The sequence below is a fragment of the Centropristis striata genome, chromosome 10 (genome assembly GCF_030273125.1).
Source record: "Centropristis striata isolate RG_2023a ecotype Rhode Island chromosome 10, C.striata_1.0, whole genome shotgun sequence".
NCBI classification, from domain to species: Eukaryota; Metazoa; Chordata; class Actinopteri; order Perciformes; family Serranidae; genus Centropristis; species Centropristis striata.
The window spans coordinates 35,347,446-35,374,409 of NC_081526.1; the positions used below are offsets into that span (position 1 = coordinate 35,347,446).

At 39.3% G+C, this 26,964-nt stretch overlaps 1 protein-coding gene across 1 annotated transcript; it reads left to right on the forward strand.

The window, feature by feature from the left end:
- The first annotated feature begins 5,874 nt into the window (after nt 1–5,874).
- On the forward strand, nt 5,875–26,275 carry etv5a (ETS variant transcription factor 5a). Its single transcript, XM_059343359.1, is given in 14 exon segments — nt 5,875–6,014; nt 9,272–9,407; nt 9,497–9,593; nt 9,683–9,730; nt 10,353–10,403; nt 13,226–13,349; nt 14,432–14,474; nt 14,476–14,744; nt 16,063–16,391; nt 20,769–20,831; nt 21,951–22,019; nt 22,602–22,771; nt 22,869–22,970; nt 24,866–26,275. Coding segments are annotated over 13 exon segments (1,644 nt in total). The 5' UTR covers nt 5,875–6,014; nt 9,272–9,359; the 3' UTR covers nt 25,097–26,275.
- The last annotated feature ends 689 nt before the right edge of the window (nt 26,276–26,964 follow it).

Below are 26,964 nucleotides of genomic sequence, written 5' to 3' on the forward strand. Positions count from 1 at the left end.
ATATTGTTACTTTAGAATAATAATAATAATCCTTTTTAATTACCTTTTTAATAATTTCATGAATGTAACTTTAACTGAAACAACAAATTACATTTTTACAAAATAAACATTTTCAACTTTGTTCATTGCACCGTTTGTCTGTTTTTTTCTTTTGTTTCTTGTAAATTTATGATTTATGCTCAAAATACAGTGTATGGAGCTGATTTGAGTCTGAAAGAAACAGAATGAAATGAAGAGACTCAAACTATATTTAATTATTTATATTTATAAGAGAACTCATTCATTTCTATGAACGTCACTGCCTGATCCGTACCGGAAACTGGATTTGATTTTGCAACGTTAATAGATTCAAATAATTGTATGTTTTTGCTTTAGTAACAAGTTACTTTTGTTCCTTTTTGTTAACTTTTTTTCACAGATTTGTTAATCAACAATACACAAACTATAAGTCATAACTACAAACGCGGAGCTCTTTCTCTTTATTTAAACTCATTTTCAGTGTTTTTAGCCCTTCGGTGAACCGTCCTTTTGTCTTTTCGCAGCTGAAATAAGAGACGGAGCTTTATAATCAGTCCGTCCCGGCTTCAAATGTCTGTCAAAATGCACATTTTCAAAAAGAGTAAAAACGGAGAGTGGTGCCTCTGGGCGTAGGATGCTCTCTCTCTCTGAGGGACAAGATGTGACTTGCCTGCTATTAATAGCACTTTGGGAGATAATTCCTGCCTTGTTATCTTAGCAGCCGTACTCAAGAAGCCTCGCCAAAGGCACTCTGCTCAGCTCCCCGTTGTATAACCATGCTTTCTTTTATTATCTCCCTCTTGTCTCTCTCCCATTCTTCATTCAATGCCTCCTTTTTCTTCTTTTGACATTTTTCTCTTTTTCTCCGTCTTCCTCTGCGTCTGTACGGTGAGATGCTGCAGGCCGGGAGATCAGCAGAGGTTTAAAGGGCAGAAATTCAACAAACGGCAGGAAATAATAAATTAAGAGATGTAAAATGTTCTCTTTGTTCTGTTTTAATTCACCGATCAGCTGTCTCTGTTTCAGGGTTCACACTTAATGAGACAAAACTGACTTTTAAAGCTAAAGTAGGCTAAAAGCTAAAATACAGGATGTGAAGCAGAAACCTGATTTGTTCTTTGTCCAAACAATTTACAGCGGTCAGAAATAAAACAATGTTATTGTTGGTTTCAACTGTTATTAAATAGATGATTGACAACATTTTTATAGATTAAACACACATTTTTGGAAAGAGTTTAGAGCTAATAGGATAAAATAATAAGATTTTTTTTTTATTTCCTCTAATTTCCTTTGTTGTTAGTCATTATAGATCATTTAAATGTTAAATACAAGTTTTCTTGCTTTCGTAAAGATAGAAGATTATATTTCTCCTTAAACACATTTTTTTCTATTAGCAAAACTGTGAAAATGCTTGAATAAGGGTGTTAAAAATATATTTTTTTAACATCATAAAATTAGGTTTCTCTGGGATTTAAATAAAATAATGTTATTGTTGGTTTAAATAGTCATGAAATATAGAAGATTTAAAATGTTTCTTATTAATTAAGTACACATTATTCTTGTTTTTGTAAAGAATGTCTAAAATATAAATCTAATTTCAGAGCTTTGCTTTTTTTCAACCCATGGCTAGAAAGCTGAGACTCCCTTGACCTCTGACCCCAAAATATCTGAAAAAAAAACTGGTTCTATGTGTCCCCAGGAGTCATGATGATAACATACATTTAAATGTGTTATTTTGTCCTGTTGTATGTGAATCTTTGTGCTTCCTGGGGTCCCTAAACAGTCTGTGAGCTGCATAAATCGGGTCTGACTGGAAAGCTGAGACTCTTGTGGATTCAATGAGCCCAATTTTCTTCATCTGTGATGATGTTAGTCCCAAAAGGGGTCCCTTGAACATAATGTATCTGATTGAAAATTGGTTTTACGGGTACCCATGACTCTCCTCTTTTCAGACATGCCCACTTTATGCTGATTACATGCAGTTAAAGGCAAAAAAAAATGCATTAAACATGTTATTTGGCCTATTATATGTGAATATTTCTGCATCATGTGGTCCCTAAACAGTCTGTGAGCTGCATAAATCGGGTCTGAGTGTAAAGCTGAGACTCTTGTGGATTCAATGAGTCCAGTTTTCTTCATGTGTGATAATGTCAGTCCCCATAGTAGCATTTCTTTGCAGTGACACTTGAGCTCAGTGTAAAATGGGTTCTGTGGGTACCAATGAGTCACTTTACACAAACATGCCCACTTTATGCAAATTCAGTTCCAGTTCAGTTTGGGGCAAGAAACAGTGTTTCTCCTCCAGTAAAATGTGCTATTTTGTCCTCTTGTATGTGAATCTTTGTGCATCCTGGGGTCCCTAAACAGTCTGTGAGCTGCATAAATCGGGTCTGACTGGAAAGCTGAGACTCTTGTGGATTCAATGAGCCCAATTTTCTTCATGTGTGACGATGATAGTGAGTGAAACTTGAGCTCAGTGTATAAAATGAGCGGCTGTGACCTCCTGAAGCTGGATCCTGGCTCAGGATCAGAAGCCGTAGTGTCTTTGTCCTCCTCACCTGGCTCACTGAGACACTTTCAGCACCAGGATTAGCCCACATCGCGGCTCTGCTGACCTAGCCGTTATGTCAGTGTCACACTAACCTACAGTAGAAGTCTTCGAGGGAACAGGAAATTAGCGCTTTAAATCTCACCCTGACTTCAGGACTCCCACTCACAGCCATCCAGAGAAAGAGGGGGGGGGGGGGGGGGGGGGGGGGTATGTATACAAGCAGCATGTCACCCTCTGCATATGGCACATTTATTTAAGGAAAGAGTAAGAACAGCAACACAATGTGCTCGCTCTCCACACGCCTCCAAGTGACCACCCACCACATCCGCAGCAGCGAAGAGGTGCAGCATCCAGCGGCCCTGCAGGCTGTTCAGATCTGTCCTCTGTTATTTAATGCTTCATGTACAATTCAATTGGACGGCGGGTATTTTTAAGCCCTCTCACCTCCACATTTTCCCAGCGATGCGTCGTCGAGCGGAGCTCACGCGGTGAAAGACGAGCTGTTTGCCTTTGGCCTCGGACCTCCAAACGCTTGTCACAACTACGTGTGTTTGTCTTTTCTGCTATTATTGCCTCATAGTCTCTGCAGGGATCTAACAGGGATTATATAGTTTTCACAGCAGCTGCACGCTTTATATGAGGGATTCTTTATTTGGTGTGCAGAGGTGATAATCACCAAGGTTATTTATTCACGACCTCTGACCTTCAGCAGCCGCTCCTTCAGCACACACAAGTCATGATATCTTATTTTCTCTCACTGCTTTGTGACGGACCACTATCGACTTTCATTTTCAACTTCATTACAATTAAATAACAGTTTTTGTTATTTTGAGGTTTTTAAATCCTCCTTTTTCTCCCTGGCTTTTAATCAAGTTTAAGTGGACATCTTGCAAAAACAAAATTTTATTTACATTTTTAATTTATTTTATTCTATTGTTGCACTGTGTTTATGTATTTAAGTATTTTAGTTTTTACCGTATTTCCTGCAACTGTGATATCTGTACAGCACTTTGGTCAACCCCGGTTATTTTAACCCTATAAAGCCTGAACCATGAAACAATTGCCAGAAAATTCTATTTATGTTTATTGAACCTGCTAACCAAACAAACAAACAAAAAAAATCAATATCAATTTGCATTTATGAATTCTAATTTGCATCATATTTGATACACCGGGTCTTTTCGTGCAACCTTAAAATATTTTTAACCAATTAAACTTTGACTTTCCTTTTAAAAATGTTCTCAAACATACACAAAAAATTTTTTTCCAAATAAGACAACATCATACATCTGCTGATAGGAAGTTTTCATGCTGCAATGATGGATCCACCAGTGGAACCTGCAAATTATTTGGGCTACATCTGGTGTTTATATATTTTTTTCTTCAACACATGTATACATCAGGTTTTTCAAGAAAACAAAAAATCACACTGATGATTTAGAGGTCTCAAAAAATTGTGTATCAAATATGATACACTTGGCTTTATAGGGTTAAATGTGCTCTATAAATAAAGTTTGACTTGACTTGACTTGACTTGTTTTCATCTCTTCACTGATAGTGGTTTTATGTGACTCTAGAAGTCCTCAGGAATCTTACTATACCAACTGTGTCGATATTTTATCAGTCGGGGGCGAAATAAAGCTCCAGACATTCATGTTGGAAAATCTAATATGCAGAAAATAGTGAATGAGCAGTAAAATAATTTTCTAAAAATGTGAAAAAGGCAATCATAAAAAGAATCAGAGAGTTAATTACTATCCTTCGTGATCAATTAATGTCTACACCAGATGACTTTATTGCTGTGACTAACAGATTTTATTCATCTTATCATCACTTTTTCACTTATTAAACAAATGACACTATTAGCCAATTTGTGCCCACAACTGAAATGTTTAATTTCTTTTGGTGGAGCTGTTCTCTTGGCTTGCCTCAGCACAAATCTGAAGACATTTTCAAACAAAAAGTGAGTTTTTCTGATCATTCTATATCCCCTCAGCGTTTAGAGGCACTTTTGGACCCTTTTTTCTCTCAGAGGCTGTAGTGGGTTTATATTTTAAAACTACAGTGAGTATATATTTCATGTATAACTACCATGAAACTAGCAGATGTGAGGTAATGACCATGTCATGGTGTCTTTTCAGGAAGGAGGTGGAATAATGCTCCAATGCTGACCTCTAACCTTAAGATATCTGAATGAATTGAAAGACATGCCCACTTTATGCTGATAACATGCAGTTTTAGGCAAAATCATGCAGTTTTTCTCATGCAGTAAAATGTGTTATTTTGTCCTATTGCATGTGAATATTTATGCATACCGGGCTCATACTGGTGAGTTGCATAAATCGGGTATACCTCAAAATTTAACTTAAGTATACTCTTTGAGTAAATGTACTTAGTTACATTCCCCCACTAAAGGCAGGCGACTAATGCAAAACAGCAAAGACTTTTTTTGCCATCCACAGGCCATAGAAGGGCATAAATAAAAATGATAAAACTATCAATTAACTTTAACTGACACTTCTCACAATCATAAAAGCCCCAAAACATCTATTACATAGAAATATTATCTCAAGAATACTTATTCATACCCCAAATACTGTAGGTAGAATGTATAGAAGACATAAGGGATATGCATCAATCAAGTTTGTAAAGTGACAGTCAAACTGCACTCATCATATCAAGACTGCATATATGAATTAAGAAGGACCCTATTATAAGTAAAGGATAAAAAATATTGATAAACATACTCAGAAATACTACATACAATAACTATAAATAATAAAAAGGCAGGCAGACTAGTAGAGACCAGGTTGAATGGCAGATGGTTTGTTTTAAGCCAACTTTTAGGGTTTAAGCGCAGATGCTATTTATAATTTTTACATTTTCCGTCGTCCATTTATTTCTATCATTCACTTTAAATGGATTACTGTTAAAATAACTTTACATTTATATAATACAGTGTGTAAAGAGTCAACTGCACGGGTCAGTGTGTTCCCACAGTGTAATAATGTGTCATTAGTGCAGAGAGAGTCAGCAGTACATTTCCATTGCAGCTGGCCCTTTAAAAAACACATCTTGGCATTGACGCTCGAAAAAAAATGTGAATGAAATCCAGCCATTCATAAAAATAGTCCACTGCCGGGCTGTGATTGGCCAAACCGGACCTCCTGCATAATTCATGAGCTGCGGCCGCGCGATTGGCTGCCAGCCCTAACGGACAGAATCTAGCAGCCAATCAGCGCGCGTCTCTGCGTGCCGCTCGTGCCCAGGGGAAAACCGACCGGGCCATTAACGAAAAGCTCAGTCAAGTTTTGTGAGTCGAAGGAGGCACATTAGTTTATCGGTGCGCAGACAAATACACGACTACCGACACGCTGTTTTTGTGTTTGTGGATATTAATACCGCATTTTTCCCGTTATAGAGGACGTCTATACACACGGACAAGGTAAGCTGTGGTGTTTATTTCCCCGAAAACTTGTTTTCACGGAGCTCCGCTGTGGTTCGATATTTTTCTAACGCTCCCTTAAACCAAGCAAGGAGCGCAACGCCATCTTATTTAAAGATATTTACTTTGTCAACCATTTTACTCACGCTCGTATCTGTTTGAAATATGCGCCGAATGTTGTATTTAATCCCAAATGTAATAAATGTGGCTTCTGGTTTATGTAGTTTGGCTTATCCGCGCGGTTAGGCGAATGTTTGTGATTTTTTTTTATGAATGGACGGGCCATTTTTTTCTTTCCCCTGTTTCCACACGGGTCGAGTTTCACTTCATTGAGAAAAACAAGGGAGGAATGGGTGGGGGAAGGGCGGAGTGGAGGTGGAGAGGGAGGAGGAGGAGGAGTAGTTGAGGGGGGGAGGCGGCAGGCAGGGCAAGGGGGTGTCGGGTGGTGTTTGTCCCGAGCGGCCCCCCCTCCGGAGCCTCGGATCACAACACAGAACTTCACTCGAAAAGTTCCCAATTCTGTCATTTCCGCGTAGTGGATGAAAGTTGGACTGAATTATTCAGTGCACAAGTTTTTCAGCTTATTTTTTAGTTATTCGGCTATGGCTGCGGAGCTGTGGGGACAATTATAAGCCTGCTGTGGTGGTAAACTTTATGGTGCGTTTAGGGACCGTATCAAATGGCTTTATTGGCATGACGCTGTAGATCAAACATGTTGCCAAAGCAAAAACTCGCATATAAAACCTTCAAAAAACAATTAGAACTTTACTTTAAAACGCTGTCTAACTCCTGCAACCAAACAGCTATAAAAACTGTAATTCTGTACTCTAAATTTAACATATTTACTGAATCCATTTGAGTATATCATCATAAATGCATAAATATACTACTATTTTATTTTTTTTTTTTTTATGATTTTACTGATTCTTTATCAATCTTTGCTAAACCAACATAAACCCCTGGCGCTGCATATTTTTGTAACTGTTTAAAATGTCTGCCTTGCTCTATGTGTTTTATTTTGTTTATATAATATAATCTTCACTTAAAAAAAACCCTCACATATAAACAATAGAATAAATGTAGCAAACGACATGAAGGAGAAAAAGAAAAATATAAAAGGTTTTCTTAAATGGAAATATTTCTATGTACATACTCTCATTAGAAGGGGTGAGAAAGAATGATGTTTTCTGCTTGATTTAGGGGAAAAATATTATCTTATTATTTTTTTGGGGAGAAAATGAACTTCTGTGGTTCAACTTAATTTTAATAGCTTATGCTGCTGTCATGTTAGTAGGTCAATCGTGTAATTTTATTTGAAAAAGCAACTTTTTTTTGCCTCATGTAGTGCAGTTGAACTCTGATTGTTTTTCTCCATGTCACATTAGAGCTAATTAAATGTTAATAACTTCCTCCTCCCGTGCGATCAGATCATACGCTCCGCATGAAGACGAGTACAGTGAGTCCTGATGCTGTAAGTGTAATATGTGCTTGGCGCCTGTAATTATTGCCCAGCAGCGACCCTGTATTCGTCATCCATTAAGAGGAGCTGGAGCAGTGAGTCATATCACTCTGCTGAGGGAGATGTGAGAGCAGAGGGCAGAGCTAGTGGCTTACTGTTGTTTAGAGGGAACTTTTAGTGTGTCTGACTGATCTAGTCCACAGGAGATCTGGGAGTTTGAGTTATACATCAGCACTTTCACCCAGTCAAAGCCTCAGTAAGACGCTAATAAGCTCTGTGACTGGGCTGCTCTATCTTGTTTGGGAGGCTTTTTGTTGTAGGCCGAGTCACAGACTCTAAAGACTCTTTCTATGTGTTTTTACTCAGCATCTCAGAGCAGATTATAGTGGAAAGTGGTGCCCACAGATGGCCAGCGAGCGTGGCTTATATAACTGTATTACATGCGCTCCATCAGGACTGTGTGTTTACATTGTGCTGCCTCTCTCTCTCTCTCTCTCTGCACGGCTCGCTCACAGAGCTGTTTGGTGGTTAAATAACGGGCTGGAAGGACGGGGTATGATATGATTCAGAGGACCAGTTGTGCTGATATATAAACACCAAGGCTGCACAATTAATCTGCATATGGATGAGTGCAATGTTCACAGCAGGCACAATGTTAGTTAGAGGCAGAAAGAAGTGTTGTTGTGCTGCAGAGAAGTCCCAGAATCACACCATTTATAAATATTTCCAATAGAAATAATGTTCCAGATCGTGCAGCCTTTACAAGACTGTAGGGCTGCTCAGAGAGGGTCAACTATCACCAAGGCCGTGCTTTGTATCGCACAATAAAAGTGAAAAATTATTTGTGGATCTGCTCCAAAATGTAACAGGTTCTTCCTCGGCCTGTACTGCCCCCACGCATAGAGTTTCATAAAAACCAGACCAGTAGTCCACAATCCTGCTGACAAACAGACAAAAACTAACCAAAAACATGCAAATATTAAGACCAGAAAACAGTATGACCTGAAAATAACCAAGCACATATAACAAAAAACTAATAACTGTGTCCACCTTTATACAGTCAATAAGGAAAATTATTGGAAAATATTGTGATTTATGAACATTTTCATGGTTCATACAAAGTCTGAAGTATTTTCAAGGTTAGGAATATTCTTGAATTTGCATATACAATCATGGAAAAAAATATCAGACCATTGTTTTCTTCAATTTCTTACTGATATCTATCCATTGTCCATGGTTTTATTTTGGTTATTATCAAGAAAACCATGGAAAATGTCTAGATATCAGCTCTTAAATTAAACTCTTATCAGCTATTCTTGTTGCTTTCATTATATTTGTCCAAACAAATGTACCTTTAGTTGTACCAGGCATTAAAATGAACAAGAAATTGAAGGAAAAGGGTGGTCTAATAACATTTTCCATGACTGTACGTCCTGAAAAATGTTATTTTAGCTTCGCATTCACTCATATGAACCAACAAAACTGTCCCAGCATCAAATCAAATCAAACTTTATTTATATAGCGCTTTTCATACATAGAAATGTAACACAAAGTGCTTTACAAAAAATATGGATGAAAAAAAATCCCTTGCCGCCTAAAATCAGACCAAACCGACAAAGTTATTAGGAATAGCTACAAATTTGCCACACACATTGGTTGCTGTGTGTGTGAAGGAACTAAATAATTAAAAAAAATTGTAATTGCATTTGATTTTTTGACGATAAAGGCTTTCACGGTGTGTAAATGGCTTGTGTTTCTTTCTGTTCAACCTCAGTGTGTGTGTGTGTGTGTGTTGCAGTGACCCTCAGTGACCCGGGCGCTGTCGCTTTAAAGCGAACACCTCCCCCTCCCCCCTAATACTGGAGCCCCCCAGTCACCCAGATAACATGGACGGATTCTATGACCAGCAGGTCCCTTTTATGGTCCCACCCAGCGTAAGTGGACATCACATCATACATCTCTGTACATTGATGACACTCAGACTCCTGGTGACGCTCTGACCTCTCCTCTTCTCCTCCAACAGCACAAGTCTCACGTGGAGGAAGCGTCTCACAGCAGCAGGCCTCTGAGTGACAGGAAAAGGAAGTTTGTGGACACAGAGCTCGCCCAGGACACAGAAGGTAACGCTGCTAAATGATAAAACCTGTGCAGGTGTGTTCATTTAGCTGCAGCAGCAACATGTTTTAACACGTTGTTTTTTACTTTTCAGAGCTCTTCCAAGATCTCAGTCAGCTGCAGGAGATCTGGATCGCAGAAGGTGAGTTTATTTTTAGAATATTTTTATTTATTTGCACGTCTTCCAGTGTTTTTAATGCAGCTTTGCCTCTTTGCAACACTGCAGAATATTCCTTTTGTTTTACTTTTTTTCCCTCTTATTTCTTTATTTTCTAAATGGTGGTATGTTGCAAAAAAGGGGTGTCTAAAAACAGTAAATCTGAGGGAAATTATATTTCTGCATGGACAGATAATTTCACTTGACAAGATTTCTTGATTGTTAAATCTAGAAATAAGCATGTTGAACACTTAAAATAGGAAAATAACTCAAGATAAGTTATCTAACACTTCTAAATTTAAGTTTTAAAAAAAAATCTTTGTAAGAAACAAATCATTTGCAGTGAAAAAGATGAACTTGGGAATGTGGAATATTGCTGTTTTTGCATGAATCAGAGCAAGAATATTAAAGTCCCCTGCACCAGAAACTGCTAACCAAGAACCATTTTTTGGTAGCTAAAAGCAGCTTTCTCCCCCTTTTCCTTTTAGGTTTCCAACCAGTTTCTATCCCCTTATTTTTCTCTCTTTTTGTCCGTGTTTTTGGGGCACATGCAGGATATTGTTGGCGTGTTTTCTCACATGGTCGTGTCTCTCCTCTTCCCTCACAGCCCAGGTGCCTGATGACGAACAGTTTGTCCCAGATTTCCAGTCGGATAGCTGTGAGTATCTGATTTCAGTTATTTTTCATATCTTGTGAAAACCCAATCGTGATTAGGATGTCTTAGCTCGGCCCGATTTGGGCAGAGATTCAAACCGCAGAGGGTTGAGAATGAAGCAGTTTTATGCGGATTGCATCAGATATTTTCAGCTTCTTTAGAGAAAGCTCTGTTCCTTTTACAAGCTCCTGTCCCTGACCAACCAGGAGTCCAGGTCGCCTCCTTTTATCACACATTCAAACACTGTTTCTCCGTCTTTAAAACACAGCTCTGGGAACGGCTCCTCTCTCTCTCTCTCTCTCTCTCTCTCTCTCTCTCTCCTCCATTTTGAGTTTAATCAGCCGATTGGCATGGGGCATCACATGAGCCAAGCTCCTAATCTGATTTCACACTTTCCCGCACTCAGGCCCTGCTGCTGAACTGGGCTAGATTCCAGTGGATCGGGCCTGCCTGCCTGCCTCAGAGCTCACATCCCTTAAAAAACCTGCCAGCACCCTTAAACTTCTCCTCTTCAGCCTCCTGTTTGGCTCTGCAGCCAGGGATACGTTTGAATTATGCCCAGCGGAGCATTTTATGACTCCCTCCCCCTCCTCCTCCTCTACTCCGTCTCTCTGAGTTTATGTTTTGGTCTGATGCGTGGGAGGTGGAGACAGGGTGTGGTTGCTGTCAGAGTCGTGGTTAATGTGGTGCAGCGAGCTGCAAACCGGCCGCTGCTGCTGCAACATGTGATCCACATGTGTGTTTTTATCACACATTTATGTTTTTTCAATAACAATTAAGATTAAAGTCAAAGTCAGAATTATGCAATTTGATATTTTTTCCAAATCGTGCAGCCTTTACAAGACTGTAAGGTCTTGTAAGGCCATGGTAAATAAAATGCATTATTATTATTATTATTATTATTATTATTATTATGGTTCATACAAAGTCTGAAGTGTTTTCAAGGTTGGGAATATTCTTGAATTTGCATATACAGTCATGGAAAAAACTATTAGACCATTTTTTCTTCAATATCTTGTTTTCGTGTGTGTGTGTGTGTGTGTGTGTGTGTGTGTGTGTGTGTGTGTGTGTGTGTGTGTGTGTGTGTGTGTGTGTGTGTGTGTGTGTGTGTGTGTGTGTGTGTGTGTGTGTGTGTGTGTGTGTGTGTGTGTGTGTGTGTGTGTGTGTGTGTGTGTGTGTGTGTGTGTGTGTGTGTGTGTGTGTGTGTGTGTGTACTGTATACAGTCAGCTCTCTGGATGAGCTGCTGTCCTTGACCTTGTGCTGTCAGTTTGCGGTGTGTGTGTGTGTTTTTCCAGTAGCGTGTGTTGCCAGGCTGCAGTCTCTCTCTCTCTCTCTCACACAAGTTACCTATTCACCAAAACCAGATTTTGCGATACGAGCTGCAGTCAGTCGGACATCACATGAGACGAAGCATCATTTCCCAGGCTCAGCTGGTTTATTCAGGGTTCAAACCGTCTAGGAAGTTTGGGAAAAAATGCTTTTCATATGTAAATATTGTTCCAGGATATCTGATCTTTTAGCTCATTCTGCTGTTCATAGAGAAGAGAAGAGTTTTTTTTTCTTCTCGTCTCTGAGAGCATTAAATAATCCATCAAATCATTCTCTAAACTTTAATTTGAATGAATTCATAGAAACAGTTTAGATGTGATGACGAAGGCTGCAACAAACTGTGCTTGTGTTGCTCCTGTTTGAGCTCAGAGCAGCTCTCAGTTTCAGTTCAGTTCAGCTCAGCTTTTTATTTCGAACATGTGCGAGTAACACAACAAAGTAAACACAAAAACAAATACATCCAATGAGAATAATCAAAACAAAACAAAAAATAGCAATGGTCAAAACAAACGCTGTAATGTGAACGCAACATGTCCGAAAAGGAGTAGGATGAAGCATATGCTTATTTAAACCTTCTCCACTACTCAATTAACACTTTTTTTTTCTTTTTTTCCCCTAAACACATATTTAAATAATACATATTTACAAAAAAAAAAAAATACAATTTTTTTTTGAAGAGAAATAGATTACATAAACAAATACATGAATAATTTATAATTTATGAAAACACCCGGTTGTCAAAGCCCTTCTTCCTCCCTGTACCTTGTGAAAACCATGTGTTTGTACCGCTTTTTGTTTGTCTCCAGTCCAGAGTCAGAAAAGACGCCTAATCTCCTCATTAGTTACTCTTCTCTCTCTCTCTCTCTCTCTCTCTCTCTCTCTCTCTCTCTCTCTCTCTCTCTCTCTCTCTCTGTCTCTGTGTTCGCGAGTACTCTCGTTCTCTCCATTAGGTTTCTCAGCGTTGCTCACGTGCCCATTGTAGCTCTGCTCGCTCCATCAGCGCTGCTGATTTATGTGGCCCCCGCTCGCCCCTCTGTGCCAGGGGATCCAGTTTCTGCCGGGCTATTATGTGGCGCCCCGGAAACTGCAGCCGATACAGAGAGCTGCAGCCGCTGTCTAATGGTTACAGCACGGGAGAAGAAAATCATTCAGCGCCATTAGATTACAGCCACACTGATTCATGGCTATTGGTATTGGAGCGGCCCTAATGGGAATCAGACGAGGAGTTTGATAGCTTCTGTGTGTACAGACAGTTGGTGTGGTGCTACCTAGCGGAGACGCTGGTCCTGAGAGCGGAGCATCATTAGGGCGGATGATAAATTGCTGCTAAGTGTCTCTGTCAATCGAGGCAATACACAGACGCTGGCCAGTCGTCCATTTATCCATCAAGTCTAAATGTGGTTAAGATAACTGCTGCACTTCTGTTTATGGCTTCAATTAGGTGATATCTGGAGTTTATCCAGCGCACTCACATCTTTTTCCTGTTTGTCTCCAGTGATGTTTCATGGCCCGCCACCAGCCAAGATCAAACGAGAGCTGACGCCCTCAAAAGAGTTTTCTCCCTGCCGCCAGGACAGGAGTCCCATGCCCTACGGAGAGAAGTGCCTTTACAGCTACAGGTACGTGGCTCTGCAGGCCTCGCACCACATCACATGGTTTAGGACCACAGATTTTCCCAGAAACTATCAGGATAAAGGATAGTATCGTCGTATCGATGTTGTTTTAGTTTTATAACGATATATGTTTCAAATATTTTTGTTGTGAAGCAGACAGTATGTCAAAAATACATCCATCTCTGGTTTGTCCAATGCTTCACAATTTCATTATAAGTAACAAAGGTGTCCTACAAATAAGCGATAAATGAAAAACAATAAATGGGAGAAAAATATAAAAAGTATACAAAAATATGTATTATAACGATATAAGAGCATAAATAATAAGTCCATCCTTTTCCACAGCAATACATTTTTAAATCTCAAGAATATCAAACATTGGAATTGAAATGTGGAAAAGAAATATTAAAATATCCTAGATAAATAAAACTACAACCAAAACAATAAATTAGACTTTCAGGCTCTGTTAACAAAACATTGCAATGAGATAAACATAATGTTTTCTATCATTTTATTATTAAAATAACAATACATTAGAATATGATGGGAAAGTCCATTTCCAGTAGTTCAAGTCAAACAGCCCCAACCAAGTATTGAGTCATATAGATGGACATACTTTTCAGAGGCCAACATTTCCATATTAAACATACTTTTTACAAATTGGTCTTTTGTAATATAACACTTAATATCATTATAATTAGAAGAAATTAAACAAATTAAGACACGAAATGTTTTATTCTGTGTGTAATGGATCTATATAATGTGTTGTTTCCACTTTTTGAATTGAATTACTGACATAAATAAACTCTTCTTTGATATTCTAATTTATTGAGATGCACCTGTAGAAACAGCTGCTTGGGAAATATTGTTTTTTTTCGCCATTTCTTACTGCCTGTCAAACATTTGCACCTTTCCTTTAAACACGACACAAAAAAACACAAAAAGTCACACATGTAAACAACAATATATAAGTGCAGAAAAAAACATTGTGTCCATTTTTATATGTTGAACGATAAGTGGATATAGTAACCATGGAGACAGGCCGAGCCCTGTTCCTCTGAGTGTTGACGTGTGGTCTCTGCCCACAGTGCCTGTGACAGGAAGCCCACCCCCGGGTTCAAGCCATTAACCCCCCCCCTCCACGCCGGTCTCTCCCTGCGGCCCCGCCAGCGCAGCAGGAACACACCCGCTGAGCGAGCAGACTCCGCCCCCTCCTCACCCCCATGTAGCCAACCCCACCCCGGGGCCGCGTCCGGTGCACGTCCAGCAGCAGCAGATCACGGCGAGCGCCGGCTCCCCCAACCAGCCAGCACTCCCACCGCTCCACAGCCACAGCCCGCCCTTCGCCGTGCCCTGCGCCCCCATCAACCAGGATGCCAACAACTTCACACCTGAGCACAGGTGAGCGCCCGCGCCAACCTTTTTTTTTTTTAATCTGTCTTTACTGGAATTAATGCAGGCTTTTTTGGGGATTTATTTGAAATATTTAAGGCAAAATAAAAGACTACTAGGTAGGGGTGTGCCATATCGTATCGTTCACGATAATATCGATTTTTTTTTTTTATGGTTAAAAAAAATGCATATCATGATATTGGCAACATTCCTACTTCTTGATGAAGTGGTTAAAGTTGTTTTAATCACAAAAAGCTACTTACCTCCTGTCGCTAAACACATGCAGCTTTCAAAATAAGAGCACAGTGTGTTAAGAGAATCCGCCACAGAAATTACAAGAAGACTGTCAAAATAAGAAGCCTTAAATAAAACATACAAGAACCTTTATTCTCCTTTACAAAATGTCATTAAAATATGCCCCCGGAACCCCTAAATGGTTATTTTTATTATTTGCTTATACTCAAGAGTCGAGAGTAATTTTTTTGTATTTTGTTGAGACTGTTGAGATTTGCACTTCACACTACATTTTAGATTTTTATTTATTTATACATTTTCTATATCTTTTTAGGTATCTCCTAATATCTTCAAGAATATCGTTATCGCAAAAAATGCTTGCAATATCGTGATATTCTTTTAGGGCCATATCGCCCACCCCTACTACTAGGCGTTATAAAGACACAGTAGAGATACTGGTATCATATGAAACTAAAAGACCTAACCTAGGCTGATCAGAATCCACTTATACCACCCCAACAGTAAAGAAAAAAAAAATTGTAGAAGGTCTGAGGAATCCATTGGTACCAAACATGTCAGGATATCTTGTGGGGAAGGAGCTGAAACAAGCCGCCAAAATTTAGCTAAATTTTGGCCAAGGAAATACTGACATGGCGATTTTTAAAGAGGATCCTTGACCACTGACATCAAGATTACATTTACATTTAGTCATTTAGCAGACGCTTTTATCCAAAGCGACTTACAGGAAGAGTAAAAACAAACAATCAAGGTATAGTGCAATAATAATTAGTGCATCAGATATTGCAATAAAGATCAGTTTTTGGGTCTGACTGGAAAGCTGAGACTCTTGTGGATTCAATGAGCCCAAATGTTCATTTTCAAAGGGCCCCTCTGACCTCTGGCATCAAGATTTCTAAATGAAAATAGGTTCTATGAGTCCCCATGACTCTCCTCTTTACAGACATGCCCATGTTATGTTGATTAAATGCAGTTTTAGGCGAAAAAACGTGCAGTAAAATGTGTTATTGTGTCCTCTGAGCTGCATAAATCGGGTCTGATTCGAAAACTAAGACTCTTTCCCCTCCACCTCCAGGTTCCAGCGGCAGATGTCGGAGCCATGTCTACCTTTCCCGCCGTCTGAGAGCCAGGGCTGCCCCCCGTTCCTGCCCCCCAGCAGCAGCACCACCAGCAGCAGTAATCTGCCCCGCGATGGCCGGCCGCCGTACCACCGCCAGCTGTCGGAGCCGCTGGTAGCCGTGCCGCCGCAGGGCTTCAAACAGGAGCTCATCGACCCGCGCTACATGGAGCAGGGCGTCCCCACCATGGGCCTGCCGGCTCCGCCCCCGGGCCCGCCGCGCCAGCAGGCCGCCTTCCACCCCATGGCCATCAAGCAGGAGCCTCGCGACTACTGCTTCGATTCTGGTGAGTGAAGACGAGTTCATCAAATAACCCGATCAGAGTCCATTACCTCTGTGGACGTCCCCGCAGAGCTTTCTCTGTACCAAGGTTATAATAGTTTTGGATTTTTCATTAGTTTTAGTTTTAATTTCGTTGTGAATTTTTGTCTTCAAATTCAGTTAGTTTTAGTTAGTTTTTAGAGTGAATTTTCTAGTTTTAGTTAAGTTTTTATTTTTTGAAAATGCTTAGTTTTAGTTGAGTTTTTATTAGTTTTAGTGTTAGTTTTAGTTTTTTTTGTAATGGGCTATACGTTGGGTGCCAGATTCAAAGAGGTCATAATAAATGTCGCCTTCATTTCCTTTGGTTTATCATCTCAGCCCCAATAAGGTTATTAACTCTTACAGTTCTGGGTGTTTTGAATTATGGTTCGAGTGTAGACATCCCAGTGTTGCATGTTCAAATCGAAACACTGAATTATGAATGAAAAAAGTTGACAAAAACGAAAACTAAGGACATTTTCACTATAATTTTAGTTAGTTTTAGTTCGTTTTGTAACCACACAATACAGTTTCAGTTAGTTATCGTTTTTTTAAAAACTCTAGTTTTTATTTTTATTTCAGTTAACGAAAATGTTTTTTCAATTCTAGTTTTCGTTATTTCGTTAGTTTTCGTTAACTATAATAACCTTGCTCTGCACGGGGAGGAGAGTAGAGCGAGCAGAGGGCGAGGAATTTGCCTCGCCATGTTTGTTCTTGGCGCTGACACACGCCTGTGAGTTTTAGCATGCAGTAGCAGAGGCCTGGGCACACAGGTGCTCATTCACACACACACACGCACACACCGACACACACACTCTCTCTCTCAAAGCCTAATCTGCATCATTCCTCCAGAGTCACGCCAGCAAAGTAAAAGTGGGACTTTTAGCTCAGCCTTAAGCCTCCAAGGGCAAGAAGTAAATGGGTCACCCAGCCAGGTGCAGGAGCTGCTCACTGAGCCTACCTGGAATAGATCTGGGCCAGCGCCCTCGGAGGACGCGCTAATCTGCAGCAGGTTGATTGTTAAGAGCACGGAAAGTCTTGGTTTTTCCAGCGTCCACAGGAGTCTGAGCGGCGCCTGAGCTGCTGTTTACTCGGCTGCTTTTAAATCAAACACGTCGCTGCATTGTTTGATCCCAACGCCCACACACCCAGCTGTTGTCCCCGCTCTCATGCATTCACATCCTCTTTCCCTGAAACTTTTTCTTTTTTTCTTTTTTTTTTTAATCTTCTCTCGCTCACTCGTTTACTCATTCCTCCTCTGCCTGGTGGCTGACCGGCTGGCCGCGGTGATGTAATGACAAATCCTCTTAGCCTCTTATGGCCTTTAAATGCTGACGTCACACAGGCCCAGGATCTCTGGGTGCATGTTCACCACACACACAACATATTGTCACCACAGAGCCGCTCTCTGAAGATGCTGATAAAGATTTTTTATGTGGATAGAAAGCATAATATATAATATAAATCCATGCTTTATCATACATTATGTTTCTCCTCCAGTAAAATGTGTTGTTGTGTCCTGTTGCATGTGAATCTTTGTGCATCCTGTGATTCCTAAACCCCCAAAACAGCCTGTGAGCTGCATAAATCGGGTCTGAAATTCAGTTAAAGTTCAGTTTGGGGCAAGAAACAGCGTTTCTCCTCCAGTAAAATGTGCTATTTTGTCCTCTTGTATGCAAATCTTTGTGCATCCTGGGGTCCCTAAACAGTCTGTGAGCTGCATAAATCGGGTCTGACTGGAAAGCTGAGACTCTTGTGGATTCAATGAGCCCAAATAAGAGTTTTCAAAGGGGTATCTTCACCTCTGACCTCAAGATATGTGAATGAAATGTGTTCTGTGGGTACCCACAAGTCTCCTCTTAACAGACATGCCCACTTTATGCAGTAAAATTAGTTATTTTGTCCTACTTTATGTGAATATTTCTGCATACTTTGGTCCCTAAACAGTCTGTGAGCTGCATAAATCGAGTAGGAAATGAGTGAAACTGCTCATTATTTATTGCTAAAACAATAATTTTCCCTATTTCTAAATGTTCATCAGAACATTTCTTCTTCTGTTTTTCTCATTTCTGAATGAAAATCTGTCAGCCGCATAGTTCACAGACCCCTGACCCTTTCACATGCCCACTTTATGCAAACAGTGTTTCTCCTGCAGTGAAATGTGTTATTGTGTCCTCTTGTATGTGAATCTTTTGCATCCTGGGATCCCTAAACCGTCTGTGAGCTGCATAAATCGGGTCTGACTGGAAAGCTGAGACTCTTGTGGATTCAATGAGCCCAATTTTCAATAATCACAGCCTCATGAAACTTTACAACCACAAACTAGAGACTTGGAGCATTCAGAGGATGGATGACTGAGACACTAGATTCACAATAAGGGTTAGAAAATATTGATTTCTCCTAAATGTCAAAAGTTATTGTAATCACAGCATGGATTTTTCTCTGCTGTTCCTCGAGGTCTTGGTGTCTGAATGTGGGATTCTTGAGGTAGTTTTTAACATTTTTGTTGATTCTCTAGATGTCAAAAATAGTTAAATTTATCACTAAATGTGTGTAAAGAATGATGTCAATGCCAAAACACAACCTTCGAGACATAATTCAGCACTGAGAATTATAAGGAGTATATATTACTTATATATTTAACTTTTGTTCCATGGCAACAAAAGCTGACAAAGAATCCAGAAATCTTTTGTGGATCTTAGCTTCTTATGTTCTTTTATTAATCTTCCGCAAACAGACATTGGACATGTTGTCACCACAGCACTGCTCTCTACAGACGCTGATGAAGATGTTTCTGCAGAGAGAACACCAATATTTAGATCCATGCATTATCAAGTCAAGTCAAAGTTTATTTATAGAGCACATTTAAAAAACAACCTCAGTTGACCAAAGTGCTGTACAGTTATTAAAATAGAATACATCATACACAAATAGGTATAAATAAAAACAATGGAAAAACAATAAAATACTAAAAACAGTAAAACAATAAAATAAAATAGTAATAAAAGCTCAATCCAAAACAGAGTTAGTAGTAGAGTTATAACAATAATAAAATTATTATATAATAATAATAATAATAAGATTATTATTAACTAGATAAATAAGATAATTCTAGTTACAATAATTAATTAAAAAATATACTATAGAAATATAATATAAAAAATATATAGATTAATCATAAAAATGATAATAATAACCCGTTCTCTCCACTGCAATATGCTGTCATTTGTCTATCTATTAAAATCAAAATTCTCAGTAAAAAAAAAAAAAAAAAAACTGCATATTGGGCAGAGATACCCGATAACTTATTTTATATGTCCGTGCTCCCTCAGACCTTACTTCCTTTCTAAGAAGAACGGTGTTTTATAAACAACAATAAAACAACAATAAAATACTAAAAACAGTAAAACAATAGAATAAAATAGTAATAAAAGCTCACTCCAAAACAGAGTTGGAGATAAAAAAGACAATAGATAGATAGATAGATAGATAGATAGATAGATAGATAGATAGACTTTATTTATCCCAAGCTGGGAAATTACAGTGTAGCAGCAGCATTACACACAGAGACAATGACAATTAAATAAAAAGAACAATCTAGGCATACTTCAAGCAATAAAATATAAAAATACAATAAAATATAAAGTGTCTAAAGAAGGAGTATGTATTTAGGAGTAGAATTCCAGTGCAGAATAAATATGAATATACAGTATAAAAAATGTTGGTGCTATGGAGGAAAAAAAAAAAAAAAAAAAAGTAAAAAAGATCAGGTCATTGGACAGGAAAGAGATGGCCAAAGTTTTCTTCGACTCCTGTTTGTTTTAAATGACGACTTCCTGCAGACTCTGTCCTTAAGTGAGGACAAGAGGAGACAGAGACTTGAGGAAACACTTGCTCCAGATTGATCTCTGGTTGTCTTATCAGCAGACAGGAAACAGAATAATGGAGGGGGACGGGGGTGGGGAGGGGGGGTTGGGACACTCTGCAGAGACAAACGGAGGCAGGATTTGACCCCTCGGGGGGACGACTGGCCTAACTCGATTGTCATTGAGATTTAATACAGCGACCACAGTGCTAATCTGGTTTAGAGGCTCTGTGGAAATGCGGGGGACGCTGCGAGCTGCTCAGTGTCCTCTCACTGTCCACTGTGTGTCTTTTTCAGCCCAGCTGCTGCAGCTCTGATCCCCTCGCTGTATATTTATCCTATAGGCCGAGTGTCTCTGATATAATATGGTGCAGATAAGGATCAAAGCTGTGTGTATCTGTCAGCTGTGAGGTGGATTTTGATGCTTTACACACTTGATGTGACAGTGAGGACGTCTCTGGTCTAAATTTACTCTCCTCCTCCTCTTCTTGTTTACAGAAGTGCCTAACTGTCAGTCATCGTTTGGGAGAGCGGGGAGCTTCTACCAGAATAACCATGAAAGTAAGTTCATTCTTTTTATTGTCTCACTAATTAAATCAGTGAAGTCCAACTGTGTGTGACCCCCAGCCTCCAGAACATCTTTATACTCTGTTCCATCCCTTCTCAAATCTGTTATTCAACAGAAAAAAACATTTGGACATCTTTTATTATTCCTCCCTGCTCATTTTGTTTTATATATTATTTTTTATTTTTTTTATTTCTGTCAACACACTCTTGAAAACACTTGTACATCATACAAAGACTTTTAAACATTTAATGCTATTTAAAATGACATCCTTCCCCAACCACCAGAGAATTAAATGTAAAATAAATAAATAAAAAATTAAATGTTATTGAAAAAATAATGATAAATTAAAAATGTTTTTTAAAGTGTTATATTATAAAAAATATGAATAATAATACATATTATTATTATTATTATTATTATTATTATTATTATCAAAATCAATAAGATCATTATATGATTATCATACAAAAAGTATAATATAGAAATTTAATATAAAAATATATATAAATTAAACCTAAAAATAATAATAAAAAATATTTTGAAGTGTTATTATATTATAATAATAATAATAAGAAGAAGAAGAAGATTATTATTAACTAAATAAATAAGATAATTCTAGTTACAATAATTAATTAAAAAATATACTATAGAAATATAATATAAAAAATATATAGATTAATCATAAAAATAATAATAACACGTTCTCTTCACTGCGATATGCTGTCATTTGTCTATCTATTAAAATCAAAATTCTCAGTAAAAAAAAAAAATTGTGCATATTGGGCAGAGATGGCCAATAACTTATTTTATCCTGTTTTCTGTTAACGTGCTCCCTCAGACCTTACTTCCTTTCTAAGAAGAACAGTGTTTTATAAACACAGTTTCCTTATTATTATCATTATTATTCTTATTACAACTATCAGAGGTAGAACAGTGACTGTAGCACGTCGTGCAGCTGCAGCAGCAGCAGGTCTGTTGGGACGGCGCCCGGCCTCGGCGCTCTGCTGGCTGCTGAATCACGTTGACAGATCCAAAGCCTGTGGTTCCCACGCTCTGTCTGCTCTGTCTGCTGTGCAGCACGTTCCTCACGCTCTCCCCTCGTCTCTCTGCAGGTTTCTCCTTCGACAGAGACACTCAGCTGTACTTTGACGACACCTGCGTGGTCCCAGAGAGGTTAGAAGGTAAGAACAGTACCAACAACTCAACACAAACACAAGATCCAGAAATACTCAATATCACTATAAATGACAATAACAAATAAAATAAGATTAATAACAATAATATCAATAATAATCAAATCAATATTTGATGTTTACAACGCTGATTTAATAAAAAAATAAAGTTTTGGAGTTTGCTAAAGTCTAAACTGTGCCAAAACAATATATTTAATGTTAAAGTGAACTGTTTTTTGTAACTAAATACTCAGATTTCTGACATTTTAGTATCTTGCCTTTGAAAAATAAAATCTCTGTGGTAAAAAAAATATCTGAGTAACTTTACAAGGTCATATTGATGCACAATCCATATAAAAAAATTAGTTATCAAGAAATCTTTCACTCCAAAAATGAATATCAGTTTTAAAAGCTCCATGGTCTCCGTGGAGCTGTGTGATTCTGCTCCTCAGCAGCTCGCTGCATAATGAGCACAACTTCACAGTCGCCATCTGGCACGAATGTGTCGGCACAAGCTGACTGACACTTTCTCCTCTTTTCTCCTGTTGCCTCCTCTCTGTTCCTCCCTCTCCCTCTCTCTCTCTCTCTCAGGTAAAGTGAAGCAGGAGCCCTCTGTGTACCGTGACGGCCCCCCCTACCAGCGCCGCGGCTCCCTGCAGCTGTGGCAGTTCCTGGTCACGTTACTGGACGACCCGGCCAACGGACACTTCATCGCCTGGACCGGCCGCGGCATGGAGTTCAAACTGATCGAGCCCGAGGAGGTCAGTCCTCCTCTCCTCCTCCTCCTCCTTTATGTCGCTGCATGTTGACTCTCTGCAGGTTAAAGTAACTCTGTTTGTGTTTGTGTTTGTTCGTCAGGTGGCTCGGCGCTGGGGCATCCAGAAGAACCGCCCCGCCATGAACTACGACAAGCTGAGCCGCTCGCTGCGCTACTACTACGAGAAGGGCATCATGCAGAAGGTAAAGGCACGTTCACCCTTTTCCTTCCTCTCCCTCCACCTGCTGCTCTAGCGGCAAATTAGGCCGCTTCAAAGCCCCAAATACCAGAGGAGCCTGTTTTTCTTTTTTTTTTTCTTTTTTTTAGACATATTTTTATTGGGATTTTCACATAAGTTTAAACATGAACACCCCCCCCCATCTGACAGAAATAAAATAGAAAATAAATGAATAAATACAAGAACAAACAGACAAAGAAACAATGTCTAATAAAGTAAAGAAAAAGAAAATTAAATACATGTAATAACAATAATAAAAATAATACAATTAATCACAATCCAAGGTTTTGAGTTTCCAAAAAGTCCATAAAAGGTCTCCACAAATGAGTAAAGTCTTTTTCTTTCTTTTTTACAATGTATGTTAGTCTCTCCAGAGCTAGACAGTCCATCAATTCCTTTGTCCACATTCCAGTAGAAGGTGCAGAGGAGCCTGTTTTAATAACTTTATCTTAGTACAATAGATTTAAATTCGTACATTATTCAACTCTATTTCCAGTTGTTTGCTTTCAAAATCATGCTTAGCAAAACCTAACAAAAAATATTTAAATTTAATTAAAAATGATTTAATTAGAGATTCTTGTAATGGAGAAAATCACTCATAAATTGAGACTACAAGAGTCACAATTTGAGGATAAATGTGAAAAATGGACTGATTACAGAAGATGAGAAGAGGACGCCACCATTGTCACTGAACAATAAGGACATTGATATAAGAATGAGTGTATGGCCATGTATGTATGATGTGCCCTGACACTGTAATTGTTGAAAGGAAAAAATGAATAAAAAATAAGTTACAAAAAAAAAAAAAAAGATTTAATTACATTACCTTACATGTCATTTAGCTGACACTTTTGTCCAAAGCGACTTATAATAAGTGCATTGGGTACAGAGAGCCTCCCAACCTGCCAACAAGATACGCAGCAAAATCTGCTCCAAACTCTAAGACTCAAAAATTGATAAAGGCAGAAAGTAGCAGGAGATTAATTCAGAGTTTTATTCTTGCAAAGGTGAAGAGATTTTATGCTTTATGATCTTCCTTTTTCTCCTTCTCTCATTGGTGGGCTTTCTTAGGCCCCCCCTTTTTCTAGAGCCTAGAACCTAGTACATCAACAACAAGTTATAATTACAAAAACAAAAATCGCAATATAAAAACCAAACTATGAACATGATATAAAAGTGTATTTGTGTGTGAATTAGAATTTCAAACAGCAGTTAATTGGGCTTTTAGAAATCTTTTGAAACATTTTATAGAGGTGGAGTTCTTTGCCAGATGAGAAAAGGAATTCCATGATCTAGTCCCCCTAAATTTAATAATAAATTGGATGTCATAACTATAACATACAGTCATGGAAAAAAATATTGGACCATTGTTTTCCTCAATTTCTTGTTCATTTTAATGCCTGGTACAACTAAAGGTACATTTGTTCGGACAATTATAATGATAACAACAAATATAGCTGATAAGAGATTAATTTAGGAGCTGATATCTAGACATTTAACATGGCCATAATCAGGAAAATCTTGGAAAATGTCTAGATATCAGCTCCTAAATTAAATTAAATGGACACACAATGATAACATATAATAATACCTTTAGTTGTACCAGGTATTAAAATTGAAGAAAACAATGGTCTAATAATTTTTTCCATGACTGCATATGAAGGTAGAAGAAGAGACCAATCAGAGCAGGCCGGGCTTCTTAAAGAGACAGGCACTAAAACAGAGTGTTTCAGATGGACAGAATGAGAAGAATAAAGTGTTTTTTTTCCACATTAAAGCCTGTAGAAATGTTCCAGTAGAAACCTGAAACGTCTCCGTTGGTGCTGTGAGTTTAACCGTGTGTGTCGTCTCTCTCCTCAGGTGGCTGGCGAGCGGTACGTGTACAAGTTTGTGTGCGACCCCGAGGCCCTCTTCTCCATGGCCTTCCCCGACAACCAGCGGCCCAACCTGAAGGTGGACCCGGACAACCTGCCGGGGCTGGACGACGACACCGTGCCCCTCACGCACTACGAGGACGCCGCCCCGTACCTGCTGGACGCCGGCGAGCAGTGCGTCGCCGGGCTGCCCTTCCCCGACGGCTACGGCTACTAACGACGCACAACAACAACACGTTACACGCAAAACACTCCCAAAGTCGCCCACTCTTAAAAAAAAAAACCAGAGCTGGAGCTGCGGAGCTACTTGGAAGGAGGACAGCGTGCACTGCTCCTTCGCCGTTTCCTCTCCTGCTCAAAAACCTTCAGAAAACTCTGAACGCTCCCAAAGCTAAGAGGGCAAAGCCTGCAACAGCAAGAGAGAGAGAAAGGGAGGAAGAGAGAGAGGGAGGTGGTGGATCCAGGGAGGAGGACTGGACTGCACAGGGCTGCTGTTGCTTCAGAGACCAAACAAAGCGAGGCGCCATCTTTAAAGACCCTGACTGACTCCCCGCCCCGCCAAGCCAAGCCCCGCCCACTTTCTACCAGACTGCAAAGAGTTGTTGCATATCTGATTTTGTGACAATCTGCTTTTCTTAAAAAAAAACTAAAAAAACAATCAAGTAACCAACAGAGTAAAACAATCTAAAGAGATATTATTAAATGCAGCACTATATTCTATAGTTGCCTTTTTTGGGTCGCCCCATTTTCATGTCACCGCATCTGAACAACGATCCGTGAAAAAGGGCTTTAATTTGCAAAAATAACGGATTGATATTAAAAAAAAAACAACATATTCTGAAGCCACAGATCAGTTTGTTTTCTGTAGATAGATGTTTTTTATTAAATATGCCAGCTGTTCTACCAGTTTCCGTTGACCCAGAGCTCTCAGGTGTCTGGGCCGTCGCTGTACTTCGGGCTGCTCTCTTTCGTGTGTAAATGTTCTTTAATCGTTCTGTAAGAGATTGTATCCGCTTCCCTTTAGAGACTACACTTACACTCCTCATCATCTCCGTCTCCTCCATTTCAAAAGGGATAACATAACTCGAGTACATATTTTCCCAGAGTTGATAAAACTGTATGATAAAAGGTCACCTTTTTGGTTTTATTTTGTGTTTCGGTTTACTGTTTCCTTGGCGGTGTGCTGCTGATGCACCAGCTTGGCCGGAGCATCAGGATGTTGCATGCAAACCTTAAAAAAAACGATAAAAAGACGGTTTAACTCCGTCTTTTTGGACTCTTTTCTCTGCCGGTGACGCGTGGGAGACGTCTCTCTGCATGGTCTCATCAGCCCACTAACATATCGCTTTACTGTCTCTGGACAAACAAGATATTTGTGATATTCTCTGCATTTTATTTTTTTGTTTTTGTGTTCATTATGTATGTTTCTGAATGGGGGGCGATGATATATAAAGTATATATTTTTGCTATAAGGCTGCATTTGTTTTGATTTTAATGTAAAAGCTGTATAGTTCTGCCTCTGATAGACATTTTAAAACCCCGTCTGGATCCTGATGATGCTACTCCTGCAGACTGTCTCTGTAAGAGGCCTGGACGAGACGGTGTGTGTGTGTGTGTGTACTCGGGGATGGTCTGCACTTGTATAGGCTTCAGTCCCCCCCCCCCCCCCCCCCCCCCTTCACAATGTGTTTCTTACACTGCTGACTTTATGATAATCTGTACTGGGTACAATAAACGGTCCTTTATGCTTCACTGCCTGCAGTCCTGCTGTGTTTCATCACACACACACACACACACACACACACACACACACACACACACACACACACACACAGCCAGCCGATCAGCTGACTGGCTGCTGTGTTCTGGCAGTCACTCTGCTTGACCTGGCTAATTTCTGAGTCACATGCTCCTCCTGACTCTGAGACGTTTCTTGGTAAATGATTCCAGTGATTCCAGCGGTGGAGCTGTCTGCCTCTTCAACACAACACTCCATGTTCCCAGGCTTTTATTCTTCTTTTTTTTTTTTTTTTTTACTTTCTTTTATTGGTTTTATGTAGAGTATAGTCAGAGAGAGAAAGATAT